The sequence below is a fragment of the Capra hircus genome, chromosome 1 (genome assembly GCF_001704415.2).
Source record: "Capra hircus breed San Clemente chromosome 1, ASM170441v1, whole genome shotgun sequence".
NCBI classification, from domain to species: Eukaryota; Metazoa; Chordata; class Mammalia; order Artiodactyla; family Bovidae; genus Capra; species Capra hircus.
In genome coordinates this window covers 138,646,157-138,661,210 of record NC_030808.1, presented here as the reverse complement: position 1 = coordinate 138,661,210, position 15,054 = coordinate 138,646,157, and the positions used below count along the sequence as shown (strand labels likewise).

Below are 15,054 nucleotides of genomic sequence, written 5' to 3'. Positions count from 1 at the left end.
TTACTCCAGGTATCTCTTGACTTTCTACTTCTTTACTCCAGTCCCCTATGATGAAAAGGACATCTTTTTTGGGTGATAGTTCTAGAAGGTCTTGTAGGTCTTCATAGAACCGTTCAACTTTAGCTTCTTCAGCATTAGTGGTTGGGCATAGACTTGGATTACTGTGATATTGTGTCCTACTCTACAGGGTACTTAGGAGACGTTGCAAGCAAAACTCACAACACAGTCTTTGAAGTACTGTAAGTCATTAAAAAACTGTTAACAATGTCAGATATGAATTTTCAAATGATAATTTTTGGATGTTAAGTATTTGAGCCCTAGGAGTTTGCAGTTGAGTTTTGTATTGTTGACCCTGTTTGTGATGCCAGTTGTCTTGCCGTTCACACTGTCAGCTGAACCCAGGGTAGGCAAGGCACAAGTTTAAGAGTCTGGAGGAAGAGTTGAGGAGCCATAGGAACTGCAGACACGTTTATCCTCTCCTGGCTGATGCAGCAGCCATAGCAGCTACCATAGCCTAGCCTAACCCAGCACAACCTCTCTTCTGGCTGGCACAGTGGCCAGAGACTTGATGCAGTGTAATGCTGCTGCTTTCTGGGTGGAGCTCATATATCCATACAGCACAGAGTAGCCCATGATCGTAGCCGTCACAGGTAGCTGTCATGAGTACTTCATGACGCACATGCGCGGTGCTGTAACAGGATCTCAGTTGTTACATAGTCATTATTTACAAAGCATGGGACGAGAGAGTCTGAACACGCCAACTTGGCTAATTTGTTCTCTTCCCACAAGTTTGAAGCAAGAAGTGGACACATCTCTTTATGAAGGGAATATTGTTATCACATGTATTCAAGTAAAATCCAGTGGAAGATATTTGTTTCCAGTAGGAGAAGGAAGGGATTGGAGAAAGTTTTAGGAATGCTGTAAACCATTAAGACAAGTTACTTTCTATGTAAAACAGATAGCCAACAGGAATTTGCTGTATGGCTCAGGAAACTCACACAGGGGCTCTGTATCAACCTAGAGGGGTGGGATGGGGAGGGAGATGGGAGGGAGGTTCAAGAGGGAGGGGATATATGTATACCTATGGCTGATTCATGCTGAGGTTTGACAGAAAACAACAAAATTATGTAAAACAATTATCCTTTGATTAAAAAGTAAATTAATTTTAAAAAGAGAAAAGTTAATTTCTAATAGTATGTTGTTTATACCTGTGATAACATAGAAATGGATAAGTAGAGCATCTGAAAATAGATCCAAGTTGTTACTGACTGAATTAAGTCTCCCCACCCTCACCCAGACCTTCCCAAGTTCATTTGTTAGAGTCCTAATCCTTTGTCCTGCGGAATGTGTTTGTATTTGGAGATAAGTACATATAAGTGTTAGTTAGTTTACAATGAGATCATTAGGGTGGGTACTAATACAATATGACCAGGGTCTTTACAAAAGAGGAAGTTTGGACACAGGTCATGTGCAGAAGGAACCCCATGTGGACAGAGTGACGATGGCCGTCTATAAGCCAAAGAGAAAGGCTTCGAAGAAACCAGCCCTGCTGACACTTTGATCCCAACTTCTAGCCTCCAGAGCTGTGAGAAAATACTTTTCTTTTGTTTAAGGCACCTGGTCTGCGGTACTTCATTGTGGCAGGCCTAGTAAACTAGTAAACAGCATAAATTAGAACTGAATACAGCCGTCCCTCAGGATCCACAGGAGTTTGTTTCCGGGTCCCTGAAGACACCGAGATATGCAGATTTTATAAAACTGTAATATACAAAATAACATAACCACGGTTGGTTGAAAATGCAGATACAGAGTGCATGGATGTGGAGGGCTGATGGTACTATACCATTATAAACATATAAGAGTCTTGGGCATTCACAAATTTTGGTATTTGAGGTGGCTTCTGGAACCAATCCTTCATAGATGCCAAGGGATGACTGTACAAAATAAAATTTTAATGGTATTAAGTATCTAAATGTAAAAATTAAAGCACACTAGAAAATATATAGAAATACTTTATATATCTAAAAAGGGCCATAGAAGTCTCATTAAGCAATTTAGTAAGTCTTGACATCTGTTACAAGATGGTGGCAGGCCTGGGGTAGAGAGGAGAACTTGAGCTGGTGCTAAAGGCTTTAATGAATGAAAAACCATCAGGGGAAGATAAAGTTCTAAACAACTCCCAGGCCCAGAGAGATAAGGAAATCTTACAGCAGCATCAGCCAAGAAAGAACTTTCCATCCATATTACTTCTCTTTCTATCCCCTGCCTTTGCACTGGCAGATCCAGAAATCTCAGCAATCAGAGGGATGAGGAGAAATGCTAGACTGGGAACACGAGCAGGAGGACCACTCCTCTCTCTTCTACTGCAAATAGTCAGTGCTTAGCGGGTCTCAGCTGGAGGGAGGGGAGAAGACTGAGATAAATCAGGTTGAAAATATTTTCCTGAGATGAGGCAGTATAAAATTGAAACTGTGCTTGTGACTTAAAGTTATTGTAGGAATTTCCAGTTCCTAAAAACATCCTGGGGAGGGCCCAAAAGTTTACTCCTGTATAGAGGAAGGTAAGGCTGCGCGCGCGCGCGCACACGCACACACACACACACTCCTCATAGAACACATTTAAAGGGACAGTAGGCATCTAAAATAATGTTTATTTTTATGTCACCCTATGAGTTCACTGTGTTCAGTGAACCAGTTACACCAGAAAGGACTCAGCTAGTGAGAAAAGTCAGGGGAAACTTAGTCTAGGTATTCCACAGAACATAGATTCTCTATGAAAACCCTCTCCAAGGAGGTGTTATTTAAGCTGAGATGTAAAGAATGAAAAAGGTGGCAGCTGCACACAGGGAGAATTGGTCTTCACCTTTGTGTCTTTCCAAATGACAGTCAACGTCTTAAAAAAAAAAAAAAAAAAAAAAAGGAGGGGCACAAACCCAAAGAACCAAATGAACAGGAGAGAAGATAGACACCAATCTTCTGAAAGGAAATTTCAGTCCCCTCCTTAAGGAAGCAAGAAGGGGTCTGGTCCAAATGCTGCTTCTTCCTCTTCTTTTAAAAGGGCTATTATTTATTTATTTATGGCTGTGCTGGGTTTTTGTTGCTGCAAGCAGGGTCTAGTTGTGGCGAGTGGGGGCTCCTCTTGGTGGCTGTGCTCGGGTTTCTCATTGCAGAGACTTCTTGTGGTTGACCATGGGCTCCAGATCTCAGGCTCAGTAGTTGTGGTGCACAGGCTTGGTTCTTCCCGGACCAGGGATCGAACCTGTGTCCCCTGCATTGGCAGGTAGATTCTCAACCACTAGACCACCAGGGAGGCCCCCCCAAATGCTTCTTAAAGCTTTCCAATTGACCTTCCTATGTCCATTCCCATTTCCAAAGTTACTCACTCTGCCAATTCCTGAGCCTCTGGGGAATTCTGCAGACCATGTTGGATTTCTTCTCAGTTTTCTGTGTTGTCTCAGGCTTCAGCTCCTCTATTCTCTAAAGTCAGAGGCCACTTGTTCTGTGCTCTGGCTTCCAATTTGTTGCTGTTTGTTCTGGGTGTTAGGAATGACTGATATGTGGGTGTGTTTCTTATCCTCACGGAACTTACATTGCAAGGGAGGAGATAATAAAAGAAACAAATGAATAGAAAAAGAGCAAACTGCGATGAACATAATGGGGGAAACTCACCTGACAGGACATCAGAATGGAAGTTTCCAATGGAGGCTCTGAGATAGTGTTGGTTGTGTATTCCAGGACAGGTGCTGGAATCTCGCCAGCCAGAATGGCGGCGGGGGTGGGGGGCGGTGTTGGGGAGGGGGATGCGGAACATTGGCATCACCCTGCAACTTGTTAGAAGTGTAGAATCTTGTACTCATGCCAGGCTTACCAGGTGGTTTATATGCATATGAAAGATTGAGAAGCACTGTACTAGAATCATGTAAAAAGTTCGGAAGACATTAACCCAAACATGTGTTACAACTCTCTTGAGCCTCTTACCTACACTGTGATAGAGAAAAAAATTATTCATGACTTGTTAAAGATGATAAAGGAGACTTTATTCAAGAGGGACTACCACAAGGGAGGCCTGACCGTGGGGCAGAGAGATTGCACTCAACTCTGAAATTACCAAGTACAAGCGGAGACTGCAGGATGGTCAGGTCATACAAGATGGCAGTTCTCTTGTTCTCTGTAATACCCTGCTTGACCAAGCCCTGTTCCACTCAAATGACTCTCCAAATCCTCTTAATTATAGGATATCTGTCTTTGTGCTTGTCCCCTGCCCTTGATGTTGATTTCCCTGGTAACTGATGAGTCAACCTGGCATCAACTGCCCCTAAGAATGGTAGCCTCCTATCCCAATCGTGAAGATTGCTGTCACGTCTTGCCTCCCATCTGCCATACATGATGGGGTGTTGCCCCAGGACCTTTTGTTTCAGTCTCATAAGATCCAATAAACTATTGATGTCTTTGTCACTGACCCTGGGCTCTTTCTTTGGTCTGAAGGCTGAGCAATGAGAAGGCTTGCAGGCCCTCAGGGTGCAGCCCAACAGCAGCCAAAGAGCAGGGTTGGGGGTCAATGGATGGAAAATTACTAAGAGGAAATATCAAGGCTAGGAGAGTCTTACTAGACCAACTCAATAGGATTCTTCCTGAAGACAAGTCATGGTGATCAGATATGAAGGTGAAAGATTTAATCTAAACTGACCCAGCAGGACTTTTGCCAAAACTAAGCAGTCAATCTTGGGACATAGTTAAAAAGAAAACTCAAAGGAGCTGACCCAGGTTTGGCCAAGATGAGTTCCCCAAGCCAACAGCATCAGCGTCATCAGGGAGGCCAGCCCAACCGCGGGAGGCAGCAGACCTACTACTCTCTCCTAAGAGAGTGTCACCACTGTGGAAGGCAGGCCAAGACTTTTCGAACTTCTAATCTTTCAAAAGAAATCAGAAACTCAAATATTTATGTCAAATCTGACTTTAAACGCTTGCATTTAATTTTTAAAATGTTACCAACCAAATTGTTTTATAAACAAAATTAGCCTGTGATGGCTAGTTTGCAACTCTTTTCTAATCTGGAAAATGAGAAAGTTTACCAACAGAGAGAGATATACTAAAGTTGCAAAGAGGCTCCTGGGACTTCCCTGGTGGTCCAGTAGCTAAGACTACAAACTCCCAATGCAGAGGACCTGGGTTCAATCCCAGGTCAGAGAACTAGATCCCACGTGGTGCAGCTAAAGATCCTGCATGGTGCAATGAAGATCAAAGGCCCCTAAGTTCTACAACTTAGACCCAGCACAGCCAAAATTAAATAAATAAAAATAAATACTAAAAAAAGTAAAAGCACTCCATTTCCATTTGGTAGAAATTAAGGAACAACTCTCATGGAAAAAGTAGATGATTTTTATGACCTTGGGGTAAAGGACCAGAGAGTAAATATCTTAGGAGTTCTGAGCCCTGCTGCTGTAGCAGGAAAGTGATCACAGACAACACGTGAAAGAATGAGCATATCTATGTCCTGATAAAACTTTATTTACAAAAATAGGCAGTAAGTCTGCTTTGAACCGTGCACCCTCGTTCATAGAACCCTGAGGTAATTCATAAAGGAAAAGACTGGTACATAACAAAATTAAAATTAAGAACTCTTCATCAAAACAAGCAAATAAAAAACTCCATCTCCCTCTGGAAAACAAACGTCAAACCAACAGTGAAGTGAGCCACAAACTAGGAGAACATATTTGCAATAATTGACAAAGAATGTATCGATAAAAGATTAGCACCTATAAAAAAGTACATATGTGAAAGTGTTATTTGCTTAGTCATGTCTGACTCTTTGCAACCCTGTGGACTCTAGCCTTCCAGGCTCCTCTGGCCATGGAATTCCCCAGGCAAGAATACTGGAGTGGGTAGCCATTCCCTTCTCCAGGGGATCGTCTGGACCCAGGTATTGAACCCAAGTCTTCTGCACTGGCTGAACTGTGGTTATAATAGGAACTTGGGTGGGAGTTGAACATGCATTCTGGGAAAGTAAGAATGTACCATCAGGCGTGTGTGCTAAGTTGTTATGGACTGAAGCCTTTCAGGATCCTCTAACCACGGGACTCTCCAGGCAAGAATACTGGAGTTGCCATGCCCTCTTTCAGGGGATCTTCCTGATCCAGAGATCAAACCTGTGTGTCCTGCAGCTCTTGCATTGCAGGTAGATTCTTTACTGCTGAGCCACTGGTGAAGTGAGTGAAGTCACTCAGTTGTGTCTGACTCTTTGCGACCCCGTGGATTGTAGCCTGCCAGGCTCCTCTGTCCAGGCAACAGGGATTTTCCAGGGATTTTCCAGGCAACAGTACTGGAGTGGGTTGCCATTTCCTTCTCCAGGGGATCTTCCTGACCCAGGGGTTGAACCCGGGTCTCCCGCGTTGTAGGCAGACACTTTACCATCTGAGCCACCAGGGAAATCCTCAAATGCACCATTCAGTTCAGGAGGCCTGCAGCACCTCAGGCCTCCCTGTCCATCACCATCTTCTGGAGTTTACTCAAGCTCATGTCCATTGAGTCAGTGACGCCATCCAACCATCTCATCCTCTGTCGTCCCGCCTTCAATCTTCCCCAGCATGAGGATCTTTTCAAGTGAGTCAGTTCTTTGCATCAGATGAACCATAAACAGATACAATTACCCCTGCATGGTGGGGGCACCGAGAAAATGTCATAGGAAGTGGTGCAAGTGCTTTAAGAAAAGCTTTAAGAAAGTGCATAGAAAAGCAGACTTTGGTGCTGTGTACTTGTCCTGATGACCAATGGTAAATGCCTCCCTTTCCTCTCTTCTGATTTCATGTAAGACTGTCTTTGGGGGACGAGGAGGCTGGGCCAGTTTCCACAGACCTAGTTGGAAGAGTGATTTCTCAGTGGTATTCATTATAAAAAATGGTTTCTGTTTCTAGGGCTAGCTGCTTCTCCATCATCCAAACTGCCTGCCGGTCACTTGGTATCTGGGCTGGAGTAGCTCCCAGATAACGAAACTCTCAACTCTGATGGTTTTAAAAGAAAAAGAGAAAGAAATTGATGCGGTTTTAGTTTTGTCCTGATGCAATTGGGAAACTCCGCCCACTTAAAGGTATCCTGGAGATATGTTTTCTGTTTTCCTTTCCTGTTTCTCATCAGAAATTTAACACTTGGGTCCCATTCTTTCCTTTTTGCCTTTCCCCTTTAACAAATTACATTGGCATGCATTAATGAAATACCTAATGTTTGCAATGCATGCTGCTAGGTGGCTTCACAAACCCGCATTTTTATCTCATCTTCTCCGATGTTTGAAAAGGAATAAACTAAAATCTCTCTCTTCACCACATTGTCACCATTTTTTCTGGCTTTGGTTTTGCCTCTTTATATTCCTCTTCAAGTGAAGAGACTGAGATTCCCCATATTTTAAGCTGCTTATGAAAAACCAGGTAGTTCTTAGAAATCAAAGAGAACACATGAATATCCTTTCCTAGTGAGACTGCAGCCTCCATCAGTACCTTTCCTGATCTGTGATTTCTGCTGGTTATTTTTCTGTTGAATAGAGGACAAGGGGTGGGAGGGAGTCCAAACAGGTCGTCATTCCGCTCTTTATTGTGTTCTTTGCAGGGAGTGGAATAAACCTCTTATCACTTGAAGCAGCTACACAGAGTTCTTCTGGTTCTTGCAGACACACTGCAGACATCAGCACTCTGACCGACCGCCTTTCGCCAAGGCAGCTGAGTCATGGTGGTGATCAACATGGAACCCCTCCAGGCTGAGATGCCAGGGGTGGACACTGTGAACACAAAGGGATGATGACATTTACCTGAGAAACTGGGTGTGTCAAATCCCATACCATGTTTGTGTTAAATATTCAGAGAAATGGACCACTGCAGCCTATGTCAAACAGAAACAGATTATAGCAGTTTTCAACATTTGCAAAGCAGAAAACCTGTATCCATGGATACAAACTCTTTAAGATCACCAGAATCATTTCACAAAGAAATCTTGAAGAGGTAAATAATAATTCTCTCTTATTTATAGAGAATCCAGGGTAGGAAGGTGTATGATTCTTCACGAAGATGCACCTGGTCTCAAACCTTGTCATCTTGGTCTGTAAATTCCCACAGTTGACATTTGTGTTTTCCTTTTACAAGGCATAGCCACACCTTCCCTTTTTCAGTTAATCCTTAGAGGAGTCCTCAGAATCCATTTCTGTAATGGGCTGAGAGGCTGTGCATTGTGCTAATTGGGAATCGATATTCTGGGGTCAGACTATTTGATTGGAATCTCTTCTCTACTTTGTAGCTGTGTGACCTCAGCAAGTTGTTTATCCTCTCTGAGCTTCAGTTACCCCATAGAGGGTTATAGGATTATATGAGATGATACATGTAAGGAATCTAGCACAGTACCCAACCCAAAGGCCTAGTAAATGTTAGACACAATTTGTATTTATTACCAACTAAACACCTAAGGGAATTTTAATTGCATTTGCTTCACCAGTTTTTCTTTTCATGCTCAATCTAGTCAGGATAGTTTTTGGTTTGGAGGTTTTTTTCCTCCCTCCCCATCTCTTTTCATCACTCTCCTCAATCCAGGAAAAGATGACCGTGAAACAACCATTTGAAATGAGGTCTGCTTTGCGCTGCTCCATTGGGAAGAGGCTTTGATCACCAGCCGTGCTGTGGGGGTGTGGCCCTGCCCGCATAAGAGGCCTCTGTGAAGCTTTTGATAGTTTCAAAAAGAGAAGCCAAAGGGCAGCTTGTGGCTTCCTGGAGCATGTGTATAAATGGACCTATGCCTGTGCCCAGTGCCCTGAGGGCCACCCCTCTTCCCGGGGCCAGACCAGGCTGGGAGGGCACAATACACATGCCCTTAGCCTTCTGGTGGCTCAAAAGCATGGTGCTTCTCTGCAACTATTAGAGTGGGCTGTCCCCAGCCTGTGAAGGAAGAGGGCTGCAAGAGCCTCCGTGAGTATGTAGCAGTGCACCTGGAGGGGGGTCATGAGGGCAGGGCCTCCTCCGAGGAGCCAGCCTTAGCAGTATTATGCAAGGGACCTCTTGGAATTGCCAGCCTGGCCCTGGCGAGACTGGAAGATCACCTTGCAAGTGGGCTGACGCCAGCCTGACAGATGGCCTGGCTGCTCACAGCACAGCCCATGTTAGCTGATCGAGTGTGTTCCCTGAAGGCAAGTAGCCCAACCAGGATGTCAGGGAGGCTATGCAGGGGAAAGGCGCAGGCTGCAAAATGAGTTCCCCAAGCTCTGCTTGACCTCCGCACTCTGGCCTTCAGTGTTCTCTCTGAAGGGGAAAAGACCAGCTTTCCTCTTTCACCTGAAAGCAAATCACTGGCTGATGTATACTCTGGATTATGTATGACTGCCCCTCAGAAAAGTGGCCAAATGTTTCATCAAATAAACCAGCTACTGCAAAGATAAAAAGGGTAATAAAATAGCAAAGCCTACTAGGGAACTTTGTTCAGAAACCCTGTGACTTCCATAGAGAATTAAGAAAATATTGAACTACAAATTTTAAGATTTCATGTCCTTTATGACCACAGACCTCTTACCATGTTCTCTTTTTTAAGCATGAATCCTTTTCATAAGAGTTAGAAAGTAAATTTATAACATTTTTCTTCCTTAAGCTCAGAATAAAGTCTGGAGAAATTTAATGTTCCAGGATTCAGCCTGTGAGTATGTGATAAGGATTCATGGAGAGAAGCCTTTTAACTCAAAACAAAATCTGTTTGCAGCTATTGTTCAGCTGACATAAAGTATCTGGTTACTGGGCAAGTTGCATAATGCATGATAGTGTAAACCAACCGTTTTAAGTGCTGACATTGAACTCCTTGATAAGGATGAAGACTGAAGTAATTTGTTAATTTTTTTTTTAGAAATCCTCTGAAACAATGCTTCTCAAGGCTGAATGATTCAACACTTTAGAACTGAGATGCCGCCGAGGGTGTGTGTGTGTGTGCTCATGCTGATAAGAATTCTGGAAAGAAACAGGAAAAAACCATGTCATGTCCTCTTTAAGAGCTAGAAAAGCTGTCAGAAGAATTAAGATTAAACCTCATGAGAGTCTGTGGGTGTGGAAAGTCACCAGCTACCTAATATTAACATAGCTTGCAACAGAACGCTGTTGCTAGAAATAGGACAGTCACATCACTACCACTAAGCAATTTGCATCCGGCAGACCAGCCCCTGGATTCCTCCTGGCTCCTGCTGCCCTCTGGGTATTGCATTTCTGGAAGCTTTCAGGCGGCCCTGGGACTCGGCTCTTTGCTTTCACCATGAATTCCACCTGAAAGAGGAAGCAGCAAGGAGAACATCTGCTTTGTTTGCAGGAAAGTGGTCAAGCTACAAGCAAATCTCTAGGCATCTGAGGAATTGTGAAGCTTCTAGATTTCATGTGGTTGCTGACAGGGAGGGGCAAATAAGGATCTTCGTGATCTCCTCATCATGGATAATCTTTTGCCTCAGTCAAGATTCTCTTATTTCAAAAAATATCCTCTCCATGCAATTAGAAAATATTTATCGATGCTGAGAAACCAAAGAGAGGAAGAACAGGTACCATTTTGTTTATTTTACCTTTAAGGTTAATGGGGGTTTGCTTCTGGGTGTTGCTTTTATGTCACTTGGTGATTTAGGTTCTGCTAATTTACCTGTTTGTAGGCGCAAGTCGGCATTTGCTTTCAGCTGTTCAGACTTGGCAGAGGAGCGAACAGGCATGTGGGGGGTTTATTTGAACTTGGAACATTTGGATCCCGAGATTAAGCTCAAGTTCGGTAATAAAACCTTGTGCTTTCTTTTTTTTCAGAATAGCTAGACTAAACTACTCTGAGTTAAATTGTGTGGATTCCTTGATAATTTTCTAGGGCCTCAAACACAAATTTTGAAACTGTTAATATTTTGACAGACAATAATATCAGGCCCCAGAAATATACTTGGCTTTTTGTATATATTTATATCTAGGTGAATATCACCAGGATTTGCCAAACAAAGAAACATTTCGTAGACTGTAAGGATGATAGCCTCAAACAGATCACTAATTGTGAGGATCTTTCAGAGCAATTAGTCACTTTTTTGGTGGAAGTCAATCGAAAGTACTTCTAGCAGTGCATGTGGGAGTTTAAACACAAAAAAACAAAACCAAAAAAAAAAAAAACCTGCTAAAATGTTTGATCATTTCTTTTTAAAAACCATGCATTCATTTTACTGTTTTGAGATTTATCTTATTCTATCCCTTATAATCTATGAAAAGGCATTTCCTAAAACTATTTTTCTGAATCATACCAAAGTGTAAGAAGAAATAGCTGTGTTTGATTCACTTAAATCTAGTTTAGGAAAAAGGATGGTAGTGGTAAAGGACAAATGTGGAGCCACATCGAAGACCCCAAAAAGTCATAAATTGTGTATGTATCACGCTAGTAACTAGAACTGCAAAACCTCATGGGAGATAGGAGCAGTGACCTGTATTTAAACAAGGTGCCCTACTTAATAAAACACTTCCAAGATGAGAAAGCAAAGGTCAGCAGACAGAAAATCCTCTAATGATAGGTTTCCCCAAAAGTTGATGCATAATTCAGAAAAATAAGAATTATTATTACTGTTTGAGGGGAAACTGCTCTTATGCAGTTCCTTTAAAGATTTTACAAGTGCTGGAAATTCAGACCGTGCTAACTAAGAGGGTTAGGCTGGTCTAGATTATCTCTTATTTAGGCAAGGTGTTGGCATTACAAGGAGATCTCTTGGTTTCCAAGTCTCAGTATATGCTTGCTTTTTAAGTGGAAAGCCAGAAACACAAGTGCTGTTTCTGGGTTAGCCACATTGGCTAAGTCCACACCCACAGGCTTCTTCAGGCCTCATGAAGCGGGGAGGGGAGGGAGAGGAGGCTAAAAGGATGGGGCTGGAACTGTGGAATGTGGATTAGGTAATTGCCGCGCCCTTTTCTCAGTATCTGTAAATTTTTAGACATGTGGCTATATGGCTTGTATATTTTTTTTTCTTTAAGTTTATTTTTTAAATGCTGCAAAATACATTCAGAGGACTGTTAGAATTTAATAGGATCCTCTGTCTTGGGCTGAGTGGATGGTCCCCTCCCCAGTTGACAACCATTTGGGATGACCTGAAATAGCAACGAGCATTGTGCTGATTTCTTAACTCACTATGTAAACTAATGGAGACAGTAAGAAAAATAACATATTCAGTTCCTTTCTGAAACCAGTTAACAGCTCTGCAGCATAAGGTCTCACAGAATTAGAGAAATGAGGTCAAAGTCAGTCATGGCTAACCTTGGAAAGCTCATTGGAAAGTTAGAAAGGAGGTTGCTAATGTGTATAGTTTTAGGACCTGCATTAGCTATCTCTAATCCTTATATTCCCATAGGATGGATCCTCAATACAAAGGTGAGGGAAGGCAGACTTTCAGACTGTAAGAGGCCTTGCCCAAGGCCACCAGCCAGCAAGTGCTGAAGGCAAATTGGAACTCTCATACGCTTGGCTTTAAACTGATCCATTTTACCATGCTTGATCTCTTAACGATCTAGTGATAGCAACACAGATTATACTGCCCTGAGGTGGCTTCATCAACTTGAATCTCTTCTTCCATGTATCCTACAGATGAGGGATCAGGACATAGAGGATGACTGCGAAGAGTTGACTCATTGGAAAAAACTCTGATGCTGGGAGGGATTGGGGGCAGGAGGAGGAGGGGACGACAGAGGATGAGATGGCTGGATGGCATCACTGACTCGATGGACGTGGGTCTGAGTGAACTCCGGGAGTTGGTGATGGACAGAGAGGCCTGGCGTGCTGTGATTCATGGGGTCGCAAAGAGTCGGACACGATTGATTGAGTGACTGAACTGAACTGAACTGAATAGACAAGAACTTGGGAAATGACCTGGGGCCTTCCTGTCTCTTGAACAGAAAGACTTCTTTCTGAACAAGAAATTAGATCTAAGAGCTGACCTGACAGGTCTTGCCTATTTAATGGCAAATTTGCTTAGGAGAAGGAGAGTGATCTTGGGGGCCAGAGGGCACTTACAATAGCTATAAATAAATATACTTTTTGGAATTAGACCCTTGAACTAGTATAATATCATCTTCCAACAAAATTAATACCCATAATTTTTTTGCTATCTCTCCATATTCTTGTTATCTGAAAATGTAACCATGTCACCAATGATGTCCTCATATATAAATATGAATACAAATGGTGACCTAGCGAGGACTGACTGCCATGTTAACAGAGCTCTGCTTTGTCATCTTGTTTTGTGGAATTCTTTTGATGATTAGGCAAGTTTCTCATATATATTGTGTGTGGAGCATTTTTATGGGTGATGAGGATCAGGTGTAGTATACCCCCTCTGTGATGTTTGCAGTCTTAATTAGTAGAAAGAGCTGTTCTCAAGTGTTTATAATATGAGGCAAAAACCATACACTGCTATCATAGCAAGTATTTTGTGGCTCAAGACCTGCCCTGATTAGTTTGTTTAAAATGAGGAGAATGGTCTTTGGAGGGGGGGTCAGGGGTTATGCGCAATATCTATACTGTACAGATTAGAACCGGATTTTGTTTTGTAGGCTGTTCTAAAGTTTCTCTTCAGTGGCTTAAGGAAAGTTTTCCAGTTAAACAGGATCACTCAAGTTTTATTTCTTGCTTTGTTTCTTAGTAAATACCAACCTTCTTGGTGGGTTGTTAAATAAATATTTGGATTTAATTTGAATCTTAGAAACTTAGTTCCTCATTTTGGCTCTTATGTCTGTTCTGAATGACAGAATAAAAATTAAGGAGTCTCCTCAGATGCCCCCAAAAAGCTATGTTGAGATTTGGAACACTGCATAGGGTGTTGGGTTGCTGATGCAGGCTTTCCTCTCTAGGTAAAATGATAGAAACTTTACTACAGCTTGGTTTAAGAAATATTAAGAATTGTTAGCTTCTTAAGTAAGTATATTATTATATTTTGATAGTATACCAAAGTTATCCATTTTTAAAAGCCTCCAAAAAAATTCATGAATTGCTATTGGTACTTCAAATGACATCTCAGGGGAAAACTAAAGCCATTTCCTCCTTGTCCTTGTGCTTGGGTAGAGAAAAAGTTTTAATACTTTAAAAGCAGGAAGAAAAGATGATCCTTGTAGAATTTAAGGTAGAGGGCAGAGACTCTACCCCATTTCTGTAGAGGAATTTGCATGATTGTATACAAAGCAACACTGATAGTTAAATTAAGCAACATTGACAGTTAAATTGCTGTGATAATATGAAGCGGAACCTTAATATTTGGGACTATTAAATATGACATCAAAAGTTGAACTAGTTTATCATGGTAAATTCAACAGTCTGTATCTGAAGGGAGAAATTTTAAAAAGAGAGCTGTTTATTCACCAAATAAAAAGTCTCCAGTGGTTTTCTTCATGCCTCAGTCTGTTTGGGCTGCTGTAACAAAATATCATACACTTATAAACAGCAGAAGTTTATTTCTCACAGTTCCGGAGGCTGAACGTACAAGATCCAGGTGCCAGCTAATCTGGTATCTGGTGAGACCCGCTTCCCACGTTCAGATGCTGACTTCTAGGCTGTGTCCTCACATCGCAGAAAGAGAGGAGGGAGCTTTCCAGCTTCTCTTTAATAAGGTCACTAATGCCATTCATGTGGGCTCTCTTCTCATGACCTGTCACCTACCAAAGGCCCCTCTCCTAATGCCATCACACTGGGGTTAGGGTTTCAGCATACAGGCTTGGGGGACACAAACAAGTGTGTCTGCAGCACTTCAGAGCCTATAAACACCCAAGGACTGTGATTGATGGCTTGGATGAAGATGAATCTTCTTCTGGTCATGGCACACACTCTCATACTCTCTCTCCCAAACCTGTCTTCTCTGAGAGAATGTACCACCATCCATCCTGCTACTCAGGCAGAGACCTAGGAGTCATCTCCAGCACTTTCTGCTCCCTCAGTCAATATCTAACTTATCAGCAAATCCTTTCAGTCTTATCCCCAAGTATGCCCTCAATTCAGAGAAGGCAATGGCACCCCACTCCAGTACTCTTGCCTGGAAAATCCCATGGATGGAGGAGCCTGGTAG

The 15,054-nt window shown here is 42.5% G+C and overlaps 1 protein-coding gene across 1 annotated transcript in view; it reads left to right on the top strand.

Moving 5' to 3' along the window:
- The window catches only part of ATP2C1 (ATPase secretory pathway Ca2+ transporting 1), a 153,112-nt gene continuing 148,182 nt past the window's right edge, over window positions 10,125-15,054 (top strand). The window contains exon 1 of the mRNA XM_018051409.1: window positions 10,125-10,536. Within this exon, the coding sequence (XP_017906898.1) occupies window positions 10,429-10,536 (108 nt within the window). The 5' untranslated portion in view covers window positions 10,125-10,428. The remainder of the gene's footprint in view (window positions 10,537-15,054) is intronic.